General features: G+C 38.3%; 1 protein-coding gene across 3 annotated transcripts in view; it reads right to left on the bottom strand.

The window, feature by feature from the left end:
• The window catches only part of ACER3 (alkaline ceramidase 3), a 163,822-nt gene that overhangs the window by 65,476 nt on the left and 79,132 nt on the right, over positions 1–19,214 (bottom strand). The window contains exon 3 of one of the 3 annotated variants that reach the window (XM_032259142.1): positions 104–277. The exons of the other annotated variants lie outside the window; for them this stretch is intronic. Within the exon in view, the coding sequence (XP_032115033.1) occupies positions 104–277 (174 nt within the window). The remainder of the gene's footprint in view (positions 1–103; positions 278–19,214) is intronic. 3 annotated transcript variants of the gene reach the window in all.

Raw genomic sequence — 19,214 nt, 5'->3', positions numbered from 1 at the left:
TATCATATTTTACATATCCATTCATCAGGTAGACATTTCTATGTAACTGAATGTTTGTATGCCTGTCTCCCCAACTCCCCAATTCATATGTTGAAGCTCCTACCCCTAATGTGATGATATCTGGAGGTGAGACTTTTGGAGGTGATGAGGTCATGTGGGAGTGGCGTCCCCAGGATGGGATTAGTGCCCTTACAAGAGGAAGAGCCTGAAGCTTGCTTCTCTTTCCACAGCACAAACAGAGGGAAGGCCATGTGAGACACAGTAAGAAAGTGACCATCTACAAGGCAGGAAGGAGACGTTTTTTGGTTTTGGTTCCTCACCAGGAACCAAATTAAATTCCACCTTGTTCTTGGACTTCCCAGCCTCCAGAGTTGTGAGAAATAAATGTCTGTTGCTTAAGCCACCCAGTCTATGATATTTTGTTATGGCAGCCCAAGCTAAGAAAGACATTTAGAGCTAGGCATGGTGCCTCACGGCTGTAATCCCAGCACTTCGGGAGGCCAAGGTGGGTGGATCATGAGGTCAAGAGATCGAGACCACCCTGGCCAACATGGTGAAACCCTGTCTCTGCTAAAAATACAAAAATTAGCCAGGCATGGTGGCACGCACCTATAGTCCCAGCTACTCAGGAGGCTGAGGCAGGAGAATCGCTTGAACCTGGGAGGCAGAGGTTGCAGTGAGCTGAGATCACGCCGCTGCACTCCAGCCTGGCGACAGAGCAAGACTCTGTCTCAAAAAAGGAAGAAAAAAAAAAGAAAGACCCAAGTTTTGTTTCTACATTTTGGCTATTATGAATAGTGGTGCTGTGAAGACTCATATTCAAGTTTTTATGTGGACATATGTTTTTATTTCATTCATTCATATATACTTCAGAGTGAAATTTCTGGGTCACATGGTTTAGTATTTTGAGGAAGTGTTCTTCAGAGTATTGGTACCATCTTATATTCCTATCAGCAATATACTAATTTCTCCATCTCTTGCCAATATTTATCACTGGCTGTCTTTGTGATTACAGCCATCCTAGTGGATTTGAAATGGTATTTCATTATGATTTGGATTGGTATTTCCTTAATGAGGACCCCATTTGTTTTTAACAAACATCTACTGTGCACTTAATGCTCCACGCATTTTCACTGGGATAAGCAAAGCATTTCCACTGGGATAAGTGAGTGTACAAGAGAAATATGGTTCCTGTCTCAGAACTTCAAACCATTAAAAATGCAAAAAGGGGCTAGGTATGGTGGTTCACACCTGTAATCCCAGGACTTTGGGAGGCCAAGGTGGGCAGATCCCTTGGCCTCAGGAGTTCGAAACCAGCCTGGGCAACATGGAGAAACTTTGTCTCTACAAAACATACAGAAGGTTAACTGGGCATGCTGGCATAGTCCTGTAGTCATAGCTACTTGGGAGGCTGAGGTGGGAGAATCACTTGAGCCTGGAAGGTCGAGGCTGCAGTTAGCCACGACTGTGCCACTGTACTCCAGCCTGGGTGACAGAGTGAGATCTTGTCAAAACAAAAAAAACAAAACCAAAACCAAAAAAAATAACCCAAAGAAAACAACAAAAAAACCACCGAAAAGGAAAGTTATAGAGCTATGAGAATCTATGCAAAGAGTAATGTTATTACCTTGTCTAGGGGGTCAACAGAGGGCTGTTTGGGGAAGTAACACTTAAGCTAAAATCTGAATAATAAATTAAAATTAACCAGATGAAATAATTTTTCTTTTTTAAATGAGGCCAGGTGCGGTGGCTCACACCGGTAATCCTAGCACTTTGGGAGGTCAAGGTGGGTGGATTACCTGAGGTCAGGAGTTCAAAACCAGCCTGGCCAACACAGTGAGAACCCATCTCTACCAAAAATCCAAAAATTAGCCAGGTGTCACAGTGCACGCCTGTAGTCCCAGCTACTCGGAGGCTGAGGCTGGAGAATTGCTTTAACCTAAGAGACAGAGGGTTGCAGTGAGCCGAGATGGCACCACTGCACTCCAGCCTGGGCAGCAGAGCAAGACTCCTTCTTAAAAAAAAAAAAAAAAAAAAGGATAGTTCTATGTAGAGGAGTCATCTAGAATAAAACAAAGTGCATTTGAAGAACTAAAAGAGCTTAGCTTAAACCATGAACAACTTGGTGTAGTGATCCAATGATGAAACTGGCAGACATGATTTATAGAAACTAGATTAAGAACTTTTAAAGCCATGTTAAAATCTGATTCAGATTTGGACTTTATCCTGAGGAGAAAGAACAGTTGTTAAAAAACTACACAAACACGCTGGGTGTAGTGGTTCATGCATGTAATCCCAGCACTTTGGGAGGCCAAGGTGGGCGGATCACGAGGTCAGGAAATCAAGACATCCTTGCTAACAGGATGAAACCCCGTCTCTACTAAAAATACAAAAAAATTAGCCAGACATGGTTGGTGAGCACCTGTAGTCCCAGCTACTAGGGAGGCTGAGGCAGGAGAATCACTTGAAACTGGGAAGTGGAGGTTGTGGCGAGCCAAGATCGCACCACTGCATTCCAGCCTGGGCAATGGAGCGAGACTCCATCTCAAAAAAAGAAAAAAGAAAAAAGAAAAAAAAACTACACATACACATAGGAACTAATATAATAAGTTTTGCATTTAAAAAATACCACTCTGGCTACAAGGCAGGAAAATGTCTAAAGACTAGTTTTCCAATTTTGATAGCAAAAATATTTTAAAGGAACCCCAATATGTATATTTATTTGTAAACTGTTTTAAATTGTATACACATTCTGTGTATACAGAGTGTGGTGCTAAGATACTATCCACACTTTAAAACACATAAAATATATTTTTCAAAAATGAGGTAAATAAGGCCTGGCGTGGTGGCTCACACCTGTAATCCCAGCACTTTGGGAGGCCAAGGTAGGCAGATCACTGAGGTCAGGAGTTCGAGATCAGCCTAGCCAACATGGCGAAACTCTTTCTTTACTAAAAATACAAAAATCAGCTGAGCGTGGTGGCACATGCCTCTAATTCCAGCTACTTGGGAGGCTGAGGCAGGAGAATCACTTGAACCCAGGAGGCAGAGGGTACAGTGAGCCAAGATGGTGCTATTGCACTCCAGCCTGGGCAACAAGAGTGAAACTCTGTCTCGCAGGAAAAAAAAAAAAAAAAAAAAAGAGGTAAAGAAGTAACTATATAAAAATAGAAGTTTTTTGTCTTGTTTTGTTTTTTGAAACAGAGTCCCACTCTGTTGCCCAGGCTGGAGCACAATGGCACAATCTTGGCTCACTGCAACCTCCGCCTCCCGGGTTCAAGCAATTCTCCTGTCTCAGGCTCCCGAGTAGTTGGGATTACAAGCACCCACCACCACACCTGGATAATTTTTGTATTTTTAGTAGAGACAGGGTTTTGCCATGTTGGCAAGTCCGGTCTCAAACTCCTGACATCAGGTGATACACCCACCTCAGCCTCCCAAAGTACTGGGATTACAGGCATAAGTCACCGCAGCCAGCCACAAATAGAAGTTAAGGAGTTTTCTTCCTGCATCCCAACATATTTTTCTCTCTCCCTGTAGTGTGTGCATCCTACTTGTAACTGCTAGTTTAAATAATGAATAAACTCCTTGTAAGGACTGTAAGGCATACATGGAGCTTCATAATTGGGCTTCGTTGATTTCTTCCACTGCAGCTTGTAGTTCAGTCACAGCTGACTGCCTTTGGTCTCTGATCTCACACCATTAACTCTAGTCTGCTTTGCCTTTGCTCATCTTGTGCTCACTCTGTCTCTTCTGCCTGGAATGCTTATTCTTTCCATTGTTCAGTCCCATTTGTCCCCAACCTATCTCTCTGCTTATTGAAACCTTATGCAACTTTGTGGCTGGGCATGGTGGTCCACGCCTGTAATCCCAGCACTTTGGGAGGCTGAGGCGGTCGTATCACTTGAGATCAGGAGTTTGAGACCAGCCTGGCCAACATGGTGAAACCTCGTCTCTACTAAAAATAGAAAAAAAAAAAATTAGCTGGGCATGGTGGCGCGTGCCTGTAATCCCAGCTACTCAGGAGGCTGAGGCGGGAGAATTGCCTGAACCCAGGAGGCAGAGGTTACGGTGAGCCGAGATAGGGACATTGCACTCCAGCCTGGGTAACAAAAGCGAAACTCCGTCTCAAAAAAAAAAAAAAAAAAAAAAAAAAAGAATACGAATCAAGGCAAAATCAGAGAAACCAAATAAAATAATTCAAAAAGCAGAAGTGCAAATATAAGGCACGTATTTAGAATCAAACATATTTTCATTAGATGGGAAAAAAAATGAGGGCAATAATTTTTAGATCCTAGTAAATTCAGGAAAACACAGAAAAGATAGTCCATATTATCTTTCTCTCAATACAACATACTTTCTGTGGTTATAACAAGGCTATCAAGAGAAAATCTCCAAATCAGCTTTGGAACTTCTTTCTTCCTTTGTAAATTCTGGGCCCAGCATGGTGGCTCATGCCTATAATCCTAGGACTTTGGGAGGCCAAAACAGGAGAATTGCTTGAGCCCAGGAGTTTGAGACCAGCCCAGCCTGGACTGACACAATGTCTCTATAAAAAATTAGCCTGGTATGGTGGTACACACCTATGGTTCCAGCTATAAGGGAGGCTGAGGTGGCAGGATCACTTGAACCTAGGAGATTGAAGCTGCAGTGAGCCGTGATTGTGCCACTGCACTCCAGCCTGGGTGACAGAGTGAGATCCTGTCTCAAATCTATCTCTATGCTTAGATATAGATATACATATACATATATATTTATATATATGATCATGTCACTCTCCTGTTTAAAACCCTCCATTGGCTTTCCATTGTTCTTAGAATAAACTTTAGACTCTACTCTGGCCTGTATGATCTGGTTCCGTCCCAAATCTCTCAACCTCATATTCTACCATTTTCCCTCTTGACTTCTGAGGTATATTAGGAGAAAGTTAGGAAGTACACAGATAATTACAATATGGTGGCCTAAATGCTGTAATTAAAATATACATCGTATTCTGTGGGAGAGCAGAAAAGTCATCTGATCTTAGCAGGAGACTGAGGAAGGTTTAAAAGGAAGCTTTCTAGAGGAAGCAGGGTCCTAAGTGATAGCTATGCGGAGTTCACCAGACAAAGAATGTTAAAGGCAGAGATATGAAAATACATATGGTACTGAAAACACCAAGTAGTTTGATATAGCTAAACTGTGGGGTACATATGGGAGAGTTACAGAAGATGAACCTAGCAAGACAAGCAGAGTCCAGATTAGAACCCGTGTGCTAAGAAATACAGATTTTCAAATAGTTTATCTCACTTAAAGAGAAAATTGTTGAATAGAGAGAGGTAGGCAGTCTGGAGAACAGGTGAAGTTTAGCACCATAGAACTGTTCATTATTGACACATGATAATTTATCAGGAAATACATATTTTCTGAAAAATTATTCATATCACCACAAATAGGAAAATAAAGAGTGGAAAAGTTATTTAAGTCAAAGGAACAAATGTCAAATGTGTGAAAACAAAATGGCATTTATTGGTCCTTAATTTATAAAAATTAGAAATTCTGGAGATAATTTAAAAAAAGAATCTAAGCTTTTTTCTTTTCTTCTTCTTGCATGCACACTGATTAAGTCACATGAAGAATAAAACATTTTATTAATATCAGGGTCACTCTTTTAGCCAACATTTCATCATGATGAAGAGCTGCATTTGACTTGCTTGCTTGTAGCATCAAAGTTAATATAAAATTCATATCTGCAGAAATTATCCAGCACATTCCACAAAATAAGTAATAGGGATAAGTTTCCCCATATGGTCATGTCCAAAGTAAAGATTGATACAATCAAAATAAAAATGAAATTGTGGCAAGGTCAGAGTATCATCTGCATCTTCTAATTAGGTGTTCATATTCACAACACTTTACTATAGTTTTAAGAGTTTCTCAAGTGTATAATAGAATTTCATTCAGTTGGAACCTCTGGATTCAGATATTTTGGCAAACTACCAGCCGAAGTTTTTCAAGGTTATAATAAAACACAAATATGCTCTGATACACATTTATTTTGACTCATCTGATCACACTGGAAATAATATACAAAGGTTTTGGGATCAGACCTAGACTAGAATCTCAGATTTATCACTTATTACTTACCAACTTTAAAAAGCTGCTTAAATCTCTTTGAGACTCAGTTGCCTTAGCTATAAAATAAGGATAATATTTGTCATGAAAGGTTGCTATGAGGATTATCTTCCATATATCTGGCATACAATAGGTATCAATGAATTTTATTTTCTAGTCTCTGACTCAAGCTATGAAAAATTCATGTACAAAGATGATATAACTAGATTTTGGAAGCAAGTTAGCTTATTTGCCAAGACAGAGAATTAAAAGCCCAAAAGTTACAAGTTCCTTTTAAATCACATTATGGTTTACCATAATGCATAAGAAGGGACCTAGAATACATGACACAAGGAGCAGGTCGTGTTTCTATAAAGTGTCAAGGCATCATCAGCCTGGTATATGACATAAAATCTACATAGTCAGAGCTTTTAGTGTTATAAGTATTGTCAAAACAATGCCAACTATGACTTCCAGGGCATGTGTGACTGTAGCTTTCCAAGTGAAGACAGCATTCATAATAGAAACAAAATACACTATCATATTAGAGGTGAAGTAGAATACAGTGATTGAAAGCATGAGCCTTGGAAAGTTGTCCTACGAAGTTTGGACTTTATGCTTATACTGGTAAGAAGCCATTTAGGCTATTTAAAAAGAGCTTTTAAAATTGTTCCCCACCTACCCTCAGGGAACTGATCATTCTCTAATCTATCTTTTAACTAGTATGTAACTTATTATAGTAACCTACACACACACACACACACACACACACAAACACACACACACACACAGAGCCAGAATGTAGCTACAGCAATAACAGACATGTTAATAGCAAAAATGAGACCAGATGTTATAATCTTTTATACCTTTTTTCTTAGAAAATAATTTGTTATTCAATTATCGTCTTATTCTGGCTCCAGCCTAAAACCCTATGAAACATAAACCACAACTGAGGCTCATAGGAACCACATGAAGAGCCATTGCAGCTGCCTGCTTTCCACCTTAGGCAATTCTACCAAGCTACATACCTGGCCATCCTGTTCACTGACTACATGGACTACGTAGCTATCTGTGATTTCTGAATCTCTGGTTGGTCTTGTCTCTGAGTTTGGGTTACTAGGTTGAACATGTTTATTCAAAATGTAGTCTAAAAATCATACTTGCATATGCACAAGTACTGGAAACTATTAACCAAAAAATCAAAATATTAGTTCTGTTGGATGATGGGATTATGAATATTTTTCATTGTTTTCCCAAATTTTTCTTCAATGTTACTATTTCATGAACTAAAAAGGAGATCACTAATATTTTTGGCAAACTGGACTAAAAAAGGGGGAGGGGGCTGGGCGCGGTGGCTCACGCCTGTAATCCCAGCACTTTGGGAGGCCGAGGTGGGTGGATCACGAGGTCAAGAGATCGAGACCATCCTGGTCAACATGGTGAAACCCCGTCTCTACTAAAACTACAAAACATTAGCTGGGCATGGTGGCGCGTGCCTGTAATCCCAGCTACTCAAGAGGCTGAGGCAGGAGAATTGCCTGAACCCAGGAGGCGGAGGTTGCGGTGAGCCGAGATCGCGCCATTGCACTCCAGCCTGGGTAACAGGAGAGATACTGTCTCAAAAAAAAAAGGGGGGGGGGAGGGGAATAAATGAGCTAGTAAGCAAGCTATAAAATGATTTCCAAAAATCCTTTCCATGGCACATTGATTTGATGCCTATTTCAATACTGGTGTAGTTGCTACAATTTAAAAGGTTATTAGTCCAGCATATAGTATGCTAAAGCATCCACTCAATTTCTCCTTGATAAGAGGTATAATGTTGTTAAGATCACTTAAGGTGACTTTTATTTAGTCTGGAAGTGACAGGCTATAGATACGATCACACTAAACTTAATTAAGGTTGCTCCCTGCAAAGAATTTCCAGTAGTCCTTTTCTTATGAAACTGACTTTGGGTACTGGTGCTTCCCCATGTAGCCCTGCATACTGTGGTGTGCCCTCTCCTCATGGGAGCTGTCATAAATTCCTCTGGCTCTCAGAAGGTGTGTTGTTCCTCTTTTCATTGCCAGTACCTAAGAATATCAGGCACTTTGAAGGAAAAGAGGGAGAAATGGCTGACAAGACACAGTTAGTGTGTGTCTCCTCCACAGAGAGGAACCAGAATAGTAAGCAGATACATTTTAAAAAGATTGTCTAGGAGAGAATACTAGGATTCACCATAGAAGTGCCAAGATGCACCAAAAGTAAATAAAGAGGGGTTCAAGGCAACTTGCCCAGCCAGGGACTGACTCAAAGCCTGGAGAGGCTCCTGGGTACAAAAAAACAAGAAGAGAGAAATCCCCAGAGTTCCACACTCCAAAATGGGCTTTTACGATCTCAGCTAGGGAGAACCCCTCAACCCTTGTGGACCTCAGGCCTGACACAGAAAGCTCTCTGGAGATTGCCCAGAGATGTTGCTCCAGAAAGGAAATCAACACGAAATCCCACAGGCATCCAAGACTAGGACAGTGTTGGCTAAATGCCATTGTGACAGCCTAGATACCAGGAATCTACAGATGAAACTGCTGCTGCTACACTGCTCCTAGGAGGGTAGGGGACACTGGGTGCTCCCATGTACCCCTGGGAGCGTCCTTACTGCCCTGCTTGTGGCTACTGTTGAGACTGAGATGTGAGTGGACCACACTCTCCAGAGCCTGTAGCTCACAATGCTTACCTGGGAGAGGCCCAACTCTACCCAGTCCTGACCCTAGGCACCACATTGAGAGTTTAATGCTAGGCTGTGCCCCCGCCCTCAGGCTGAGTTTGGGCTGATGTGGCTGCAGTCACCACCTGGCCAAGGAATGACAGAGAAACTAAACTTTCCTACTCATACTTAGGACCATACTCACCACCCTGTTATGGATTGTTGTGAAACCGAGACTCAAGCAGATTGTACTCCCCACAGCTTCTTGCCCATGCTCCCTTCCTGGAATGCACCCTTCCCTCCCTGGTCACAGGTCCAAGGCATCATTTAGAAAGTTTAATGCTGAGCTGTGCCTTGCCCTTGGGCTTAATTCGAACTGATAAAGCTGCAGCTGCTGCCTTGCTGAGGAGGGACAGGGAAACCAGGCTCTCTTACATATAACAAGGATAATACCCACTACTCTGCTATAGACTGCTGTAAGGCTGAGACTTGAGCAAACCACATTTCTCATGCTTGCCCATGCTATACACCTGAGAGGGGCCTTGCCCTCTCTGGTCACAGGCCCCAGCTAGCACCATTTTGAAAGTTTAATGCAGGGCTATACCCTCAGCTTGAGTTTGAGGCTACCTGGAGCAACCACCACCCAGCCAAGGGAGGCACCGGGAAACCAGACTCTCCTACTCACAACTAGGACAATACCTAACACCCTGCTTCAGGCAGCTATGGGACTGAGGACTAGCCTGCCCAGCCCATCACAGCTACCAGCAATGCCAACACAGATCACTTGGCTCCCAGTGGATTGCTCCACTACCACTATTGCCATCACTCATATCACACCAGCTATGCAGGAGTCTGAGAACCTGCCCACACACCCATCCTATTGCCTCCACTACTGGCTTCTAAGAAAGTCAAATGCAGGCCCAAGAATTGGCCCTCTAGGACCCGCTAACGCTGGTGCCAGCACATGCTGCTTTGGAGACTAAAAAAAAGACACAGTCTAATTCTGCCACCACCAGGGTATAAATACTGACTCAGTGGGTGTCTGAGCCCCCAGCAAAACTTCACCACAGCCTCAGCTAACTATACCCTAAGCCATAGAGGAAATAACAGATACCACTGAACCTGTGTACTGCCAAAGAAGTCATATAAAGATCACACTACTGCAGGCACCCAAAATCAAAGCCAAAGCATCCTATTCAACCAACAACATATATCTATCTTCAGGAAAAAATTCTACCCTACAAAAGTTCAAAAACTGGAACAAGTGAATACTAAACCAGATGTTTAGATATCAATGGAAGGACACAGGAAACATGAACAAGCAGGAAACTGTGACACCATCAGAGAACCACAACAGTTGCCCAGCACCAGATAGATCCCAACCAAAAATAATTTCTTGAAATGCCAGGTAAAAAATTCAAAATATTGATTTTAAAGAAGCTCCATGAGATACAAGAGACATCTGAGAACCAATACAAATAAATCAGAAAATCAATTCAGGATACAAATGAGAAATTTACCAAGGAGATAAATATCTTAAATAAAAACCAAACAGAAATTCTGGAAATGAATAATTCATTGAAAAAAATACAAAATACATTTAAAAGCTTCAATCATAGACTAGTCCAAGCAGAAGAAAGAATCTCAGTACTTGAAGGCAGGTTTTTTTGAAATAATCCAGTTAGACAAAATTAGGGGAAAAAATAACAAAAAAGAATAAACAAAGCCTTCAAGACATCTGGGACTACATAAAGTATATTACAAATTATCAGTATTTCAATATGGGGAAAATAGATTAAAAAGTTTAGAAAACATGTTTAAGGAAATTGTCAATAAAAAATTTCCAAGTCAAGCAAGAGAGTTAGACATCCAGATTCAGGAGGCCTAGCAATCCCCAGGCAAATACACTGCAAAGAGGACATCACTATGGTATATTATATCCAGAATGTCAAAAGTCAAAGTCAAAGAAAAAATTTTAAGATTAGAAACAGAAAAGCATCTAGTCACCTATAAAGGAAACCCCATCAAACTAACAGCAGACTTTCTAACAGAAACCTTACAGGCCAGAAGAGAATGGAATGGCATTATCAAAGTGCCAAAAGAAAAAAAAAATCAGCCAAGAATTTTATATCCTGCCAGGATAAGTTTCACAAATGGAGGCAAAATAAATTCTTCCCCAGACAAGCAAATAATGAGGGAATTTGTTACCACTAGACTGGTCCTTCTGGAAATGCTCAAAGGACTCTTCACCATGGGAAAAAAAAAAAGGTCAATAATCACCATCATGAAAACACATGAAAATATAAAAAAATAGGTCTTATAAAGCAACTGCACAAAGGAGGAAAAGAATCAAATGGCAACACAATAGAATTTCGTCAAACCACAAAGACAAAAAGACAACTAGAAAACAATTAACAATGGACAGGTACAAAGCCTCACATATCAATATTAATCTTGAATGTAAATGGATTAAATGATCCACTTAAAAGATACAGATTGACAGATGGATTTTAGAAAGCATGATCCAGCTATAGCTACATACAAGAAACTCACCTTACCTGTAATGACACATATAGACTGAAAGTAAAGGGGTGGAAAAATATATTCTATGAAAACAGAAATTGAAAATGAGTGGGAATACCTATACTTATATCAGATAAAATAGATTTTAAATTAAAAACAATAAAAAAAAGGACAAAGGTCATTATATAATAATAAAGGGATCAATTCTGCAAGAGAATATGACAATCCTAAATATATATGCACCCAACATCAGAGCACCCAAATTTACAAAACAATATTACTAGACCTAAAGAAAGAAGTGTACAGCAATACGATAATAGTGGAGGACTTCAACACATCACTCACAGCACTAGATAGATCATTAAGATAAAATTAACAAAGAAATATTGGACTTAAATTGGACTTCAGACCAAATGGACTTAACAGATATTTACAGAACATTCTACCCAACAACTAAAGAATTATATTATTTTGACCAGCACATGGAACACTCTATAAGATATATCATGTTAGGCCACAAAATAAGACTTAAAATTAAAAAAAAATCAAACTCGTATTAAGTATCTTCTCAGATCACAGTGGAATAAAGCTAGAAATCACAACCAAGAGGAACTTTGGAAACTATACAAATACACAGAAATTAAACAACATGCTTCTGAATGATCACTAGGCCAATGAAAGAAGATAGAAATTTTAAAATCTTTTGAAATAAATGAAAATGGAAACAACATACCCAAACAGGTGGCATACAGCAAAAGCAGTGCTAAGAGGGAAGTTGATAGCATTAAATGTGTACATTAAACAAGTAGAAAGATCATAAATTAACAACTCATTTCACAATTTAAGGAACTAGAAAAACAAGAACAAACCAAGCCCAAAGTTAGCAGAAGAAAAGAAATAACAAAGATAAAAGCACAAATAAATGAAACAAACAAAAAAAGCAAAGAATCAACAAAATCAAAAGTTGGCTCTTCGAAAGATAAAATTGATAAACCACTAGCTAGACTAACCAAGAAGAGAGAAGATCCAAATAAAAACAATCAGAAATGAAAAGGGAGACATCACAACTGATACCATGAAAATACAAAAGATCATTAGAAACAATTACTCTACCTAGAAAAAACAGATAAATTCTGGGAAACAAAACCTCCCCAAATTGAACCAGGAAGAAATGAAACTCCTGAATAGATCAATAATGACTAATGAGATTGAATCAGTGATTTAAAAAAAAAAAAAACTCCCAACAAAACTAAGTCCAGGACTAGATGGATTCACAGCCGAGTTCTACCAAGCATACAAAGAACTAATACCAATCTTCCTGAAACTATCCCAAAAAATTAAGGAGAAGGGAATTCTTCCTAATTCTACGAAGCAAGAATCACTTTGATACCAAAACCAGGCAAGGACACAAAAATAAAAAAGAAAACTACAGACCAATAATATATCTGATGAACATAGAAACAAAAAACCTCAACAAAATACTAGCAAATCAAATCCAACAGCACATCAAAAACTTAATACACCATGATCAAGTGGCACTTATCCCAGGGAGGCAAGGATAAACATATGCAAATATAAAAATCAACATATGCAAATTAATAAATGCAAATCATCACATAAAAAGAAGGAAGAACAAAAACCATGTGATCACCTCAATCGATGCAAGAAAAGTATTTATTAAAACTCAACATCATTTCATAACAAAAGTCTCAACAAGGCATAGAAGGAACATAGATCAACATAATAAAGGCCATATACAACAAATCCATAGCCAACATCATACTTAATGGCGAAAAGTTGAAAGCATTCTTTCTAAGAACTGGAACAAGACATGAATGCCCACTTTCACCACTCATATTCAACATAGTATGGAAGTTCTAGCCAGAGCAATCAGGCAAGAGAAAAAAATAAAAGACATCCAAATTGGAAAAGAAGAAGTCAAATTAGCCCTGTTTACTGACTATATGATCTTATATCTAGAAAATCCGAAAGACTCCACCAAAAAAAAACTTAGATTTGATCAATGAATTCAGTAAAGTTTCAGGATACAAAAATCAATGTATATAAATCAATACTATTTCTATAAACCAACAATTATCTATTGGAGGGCCAAATCAAGAAGGCAATCCCATTTACAATAGTTAAATAATAATAATGATAATGATAATAAAATACCTAGAAATATATTTAACCAAGGAGATAAAAGATCTCTACAAGGAAAATTACAAAACACTGATGAAAGAAACTGTAGAGGACACAGTTTCTTTCATCCCATGTTTGCCAATGGAAAAACATCCCATGCTCATGGATTAGAAGAATTAATATCATTAAAATGACCATACTGCCCAAATCAATCTACAGGTTCAGGGAAATCCCTATCAAACTATCAACATCATTTTTCACAAAATTAGAAAAAAACTATCCTCAGGTTCATATGAAACCAAGAAATAGCCAGAATAGCCAAAGCAATCCTAAGTAAAAGTGAAAAGAACAAGGCTGAGGCATCATATTACCTCAAGTGAAAAGAACAAGGTTAGAAGCATCATATTGCCTGACTTCAGATTATACTGCAAGACTCTGTCTCAAAAAAAATAATATAAAATAAAAAATTAAAATTATCTAATTAATTTCTGTCTCCACTGCTAGACTATAAGCTCCAATGAAATTTGGTTTTGAGAATTATAACTAGAACATAATAGATAGTAAATATTTTTAAAATAAATTTTAAAATGACTAAATTCTTAGTGGATCTAGGCTCTAAACCGGAAACCTCATAAATTATTGTCTGTTCCCGAAATACTTCTCCGCAGAGTGAAAATTCCTACCTCTTTCTGCAAAATCTCTATCAACACCACCAACAAAGTGCATAGTTAAGTAGTTGTTATGGGTTTTTGTCAAAAAATAAAAATACTGAAAATCTTGTTATGGTATTCAGCAAATATCCTTGATTTGAAATAAAATCTCTGTTTCCAGGTAAAGTTGTGTTTCTCTCTTCTGCCCTTCTCTACCCTCGTGTGTGTGTGTGTGTGTGTGTGTGTGTGTGTGTGTGTGTGTGTGTGTTTATACCTCCTTTCTGTGTGTCTGTATTCATTTTTTTCATTCACTTATCTATCGAACATTCCCATGTGTTTAGTTTGTACCAGGTCTTGCTGAATGCAGAAAATCCAAAGGAATAAAACTCAACCCTACTTTTAGGAAGCTTCATCTTATAGAAGGGACAGACACTTAAAAACAGATTATGACAATACCACATACAGTGATATAAGTGCAATCCATAAAGTAAGAATAAGGTATAGAAGTAGCACAGAGGAAAAAGTCATTTACCACCAGAGTTGGTGGGTAAAAAGAGAAGTCAGATAAATACTCCTGTAATCACTACCCACTTCTGTTCCTAGTTTTACTTATTTCAAACCTCTTATTTATTGTTAAGTTGCTTGGTATGCTATAGACTACACATACTATTGTCTATATATACTTATAGTTGATGATAATATATCCATAAATCTTTTTAAATGCTCAGTAAATCTTTTAAAATAATTAAACATTTTATTTTAAAAATATTTTAACCCATTTCCCATTTAGAAAAAAAAGTTACAAAAATATTACAATGAACTCCCATATACCCTTAAATTAGATTTACTCATCATTAACATTTTGCCATATTTTCTTTATCTCTCAATATATTAAAAAAGTTGGCTGGGCACAGTGGCTAATGCCTACAATCCTAGCACTTTGGGAGGCTGAGGTGGGAGGATTGCTTGAGGCTAGGATTTCAAGACCAACCTAGGCTAACACAGTGAGACCCCATCTCTGTATAAAAAAAATTTTTTTAAGTATATAAAATAAAGCAATAAACACATTGTTATGTTGCTCAACTATTTGAAAGCAAGTTGTAGAGAGCATGACCCTTTACCCCTAAATACTTCAGCATGCATCTCCTAAGCATGGACATTCTCTCATATAATCGTAGTACAATAATTAAATTCAGGAAATGTATCATTAATGTAGTATTATTATCTATTATAAAGTCTTTATTCAACTTTCACTGATTCATGCAATGCTGTCCTTTAGAGCTTCTTCCCCTCATGCCCCAACCCAGAATCTAATCTATGATTACATATTGCATTTAGCTGTCATGTCTCTTTTAATCTGGAACAGTTCAAGATGAATTATTTGTTTTTCAGGACACTAACCTTTTAGAAGCACATAGGACAGTTGTTTCATAAAATGCTCCTCAGTTTGCTTTTTTCTGGTTATTTCTCTTTATTTCATTCAGCACTTTTGGCAATAATACGGTATAATGATGTTTCCTTTTCAGTATATCACACCAGGAAGAACCTGCTGTCTGGTTGTACCTTTATTTTTGTTTTTTGTTGTTGTTTGTTTTTAGAGATAGCATCTCACTCTGTCACCCAGGCTGGAGTGCAGTGGCACAATCCTGGCTCACTGCAGCCTCTACCTCCTTGGCTCAAGGAATCCTCCTGCCTCAGCCTTTTGAGTAGTTGAGACTACAGGTATGCACCACCATGCCTATCTAATTTTAAAGATTTTTATTTTGCAAAGACAAGGTCTCCCTATGTTGCCCAGGCCGGATGTACCATTATTAATGCTGTTAACTTTGATTACTTGAAAACAAGATGCTATCTGCCAGATTTCTCCACTGTTAACATTCTACCCATTATAAACAATGAGTAATCTGTGAGGAGATACTGTGAAACTGTAATTATCTTATTGACCAAACACTCTGACCTAATAGTTTTATATTCACTGATAACTCTTGCCTGAATCAGTTATCATGCTGTTTACATTTATTAGTTGGCATTCTACTGCTTTTTTTTTTTTTTAAGCTTTCTCTTCTCCATTTGTTTGCTTTTTTAGAATCTTAGGAATTCATGGATTATTTTTTTATACCACATGTTAAAATCTATTACTGTTATTTTTCAGATTATTAAGTTCAGATTGTCCTGGTTTGGCCAAATTGCCTTCTGTGTCACTTTGACATGAGTCTTTTTTATTTTTTTGTATTTTTAGCACTTTCTTACTTTCTGATAAGATGTTCCAGGATAATCTTGTACTTTCCCTGCCTTAGCCCAGAAATTGGCCACTTCTCCAAGAAATTCTGGTTCCTTTCAGTGTGGAAAGACTTAAAAACCAAAGCCTAGCACTATTAATAGGTATGTTCATTGCTACTAAGGAGTCTTTGCTCCCAGGCCCTTTCAGATAATAGACCATTTGAATCAATTTTTTAAAAATCATGCTGCTACCTCTAAGTCCAATCCAATACCACAGGGTTTTTCCTTGCCTTCACTCATCCAAATCTGTATCTCCCTTCTTCCACAGTGAGAATCCCAGCTCCCAGCAATATCAATATAGTTTTTCAAGGTCAGACACACTGGCTTATGCCTGTAGTCTGAACACATTGGGAGGCTAAAGCATGAAGATTGCTTGAGGGCAGGAATTCAAGACCAGCCTGAGCAATACAGGGATATTCCATTACTATCAATACATACATACATACATACATACATACATACATACATACATACACAAGCCAGGAATTCAAGACCAGCCCAGGCAACATAGGGAAACCCTGTTTCTATAAATAAATAATAATAAATAAGCAGGGTGTGGTGGTGTGCACCTGTAGTTCCAGCTATTTCAGAGGCTGAGGTGGGAGGATTGCTTCAGCCTGGGAGTTTGAGGCTGCAGTAAGCCATGATAGCACCATTGCATTCCAGCCTAGGTGAGAGAGCAAGATCCTGTCTCAAAAAAAAAAAAAAAAGAAGTTTTTCATTTTATTTGCTTTTCTAATGCCATGGTTCAGGCCTCTAATCTTAGCATTTTGAGAGGCCAATATGGGCAGACTGCTTGAGGTCAACAATAGGCAGATCGCTTGAGCCCAGGAGTTCCACACTAGCCTGGGCAATGTGGTGAAGCCCTATCTCTACAAAAAAAAAAAAAATACAAAAATTAGCAAGGTGTGGTGGTGCATGTTTGTAGTCCATTCACTTTTTTTCTTTTTTCTTTTCTTTCCACTTTTTTTTTATTTTTTAAGAGACAGGGTCTCACTATTGATGCCCAGGCTGGTCTCAAATGCCTGGGCTCATGTAATGCACCTGCTTTGGCCTCCCAGGGATTACAGGCATGAGCCACCGCCCCCTGCTCCTTTTCACTCTTTAAGATAAATTCTTTTCATATGTAGGAATGGGGTGTGATATAGTTTGGCTGTGTCCCCACCGAAATCTCATCTTGAATTGTAACTCCCACAATTCCCATGTATTGTGGGAGGAATGCAGTAGGAGGTGACTGAATTATGGGGGCAAGTCTTTCCCATGCTGTTCTCATGATAGTGAATAAGTCTCACAAGATCTGATGGTTTTAGAAAATGGGAGGTTCCCCGCACAAGCTCTCTCTTTGCCTGCTGCCATCCATGTAAGAAGTGACTTGCTCCTCCTTGCTTTCTGCCATCATTGTGAGCCCTCCCCAGCCATGTGGAACTGTAAGTCCAATAAACCTCTTTTTCTTCCCAGTCTTGGGTATGTCTTTATCAGCAGCATGAAAACAAACTAACACAGGGTGTTTTGTTGTTGTTTTAGTAATTACTTTTATATTAAGCCTTTTTCAGTACTCTTAGGCTCCCTCCTTTTTTTTTTCCCTTACTTAAGCTTTTACTATCTGGTTTATTACTTTTAAATCATATTCTAAAGTGCCCCACTTATTACCTGCAGAGTGACCAATGAATTTATTTTATTTTTCCCTTTTTCTCTCTCCTTCTTTCATTTTAAAGATTGTATTCTTCCTATTTTATCAGAACATATAGTTCACATACACTATTCTTTAGCCCTTAACCCACTTGTTTTAGTTTTAGATCTATAGTTAAATACAGTAAATGTTCACCATCAGACATTTTGCCAACATTTTCCTAGTCTTCTCTTGACTGGATAGATATTATCTCCTAGTACAGTGTGGCTGGTAGAGCTTTCTGCAGTAATGAAGATGTTCTATATTTGCACTACCCAATACAGTAGTCACAAGCCACATGTGGGTATTGAGCACTTGAAATGTGGCTAGTGTGACAAAGGAACTGAATTTTACATTTTATTTAACTGTAGTTAATTTAAATTACAACATGTGACTAGTAGCTACTAAATTGAACACTGCAGCAACAGTGAATTCATCAGGAAGGAGTCATGTGTACAGTATTCAATGAGTATTTGTAGGTTTAAAACTGTTTTTCTATAACTAGAGTATGTGGAGAACAACCTGGTTGGAATATAAAATCCCTGGCTTATACTTCTTCTTCATTTTTTAGAAAATGCTGCTCCACTGGTATCTTCTTTGTATACTGCTGATAAGGTCTGATGCCAATCTAATTTTTGGTCCTTTGTAAGTAATCAAGTCTTATTTCCAAGAGCTTTGAGAATATTTTCATTTTTACAACCCAATAGTTTTACTAGGCTATGTCTCAAAATTGATCATTCTAAGTCAGTTTACCAGGCAAAATTGGAGCTGGTAAATATACATACTACATATGTATATTGGATAATATACATATGAAGGTCTTTTTTCATTTCCAGAAAGTTGTCTTGAATTATGCTTTTAAATGTAATTTTGTTCCATTGGTTCCCCCTACTTCACCTGGGGACTCAAATTATATGCATGTTAGATCTTTTTTGCCTGTCTTCCATTTCAATCATTTTCTCTCTGACCCTTTTTATTTCTTTATCTGCTTTTAATTCTCTTGCTTGTGTCTCTGCCTTCCTACAACAGCCCTTATTAAATGTTTAGTAGACTCTGCTCTCCCTCAAGCACACTGTAATTTAGTCTTAATTTCTTTCCTAGGTTTGATGAATTCTAATTTTCTTTCTTCTTTTTTTGAGGGGAGGAATGGAGCTATTTCTGTTATTAGCTTTTAAA

This window comes from Sapajus apella, unplaced genomic scaffold (genome assembly GCF_009761245.1).
Source record: "Sapajus apella isolate SASKATOON/1434 unplaced genomic scaffold, GSC_monkey_1.0 scaffold106, whole genome shotgun sequence".
Lineage (NCBI taxonomy): Eukaryota > Metazoa > Chordata > Mammalia > Primates > Cebidae > Sapajus > Sapajus apella.
Note: the sequence above shows the minus strand (reverse complement) of the source record. Positions and strands in the feature narration are given on the sequence as shown.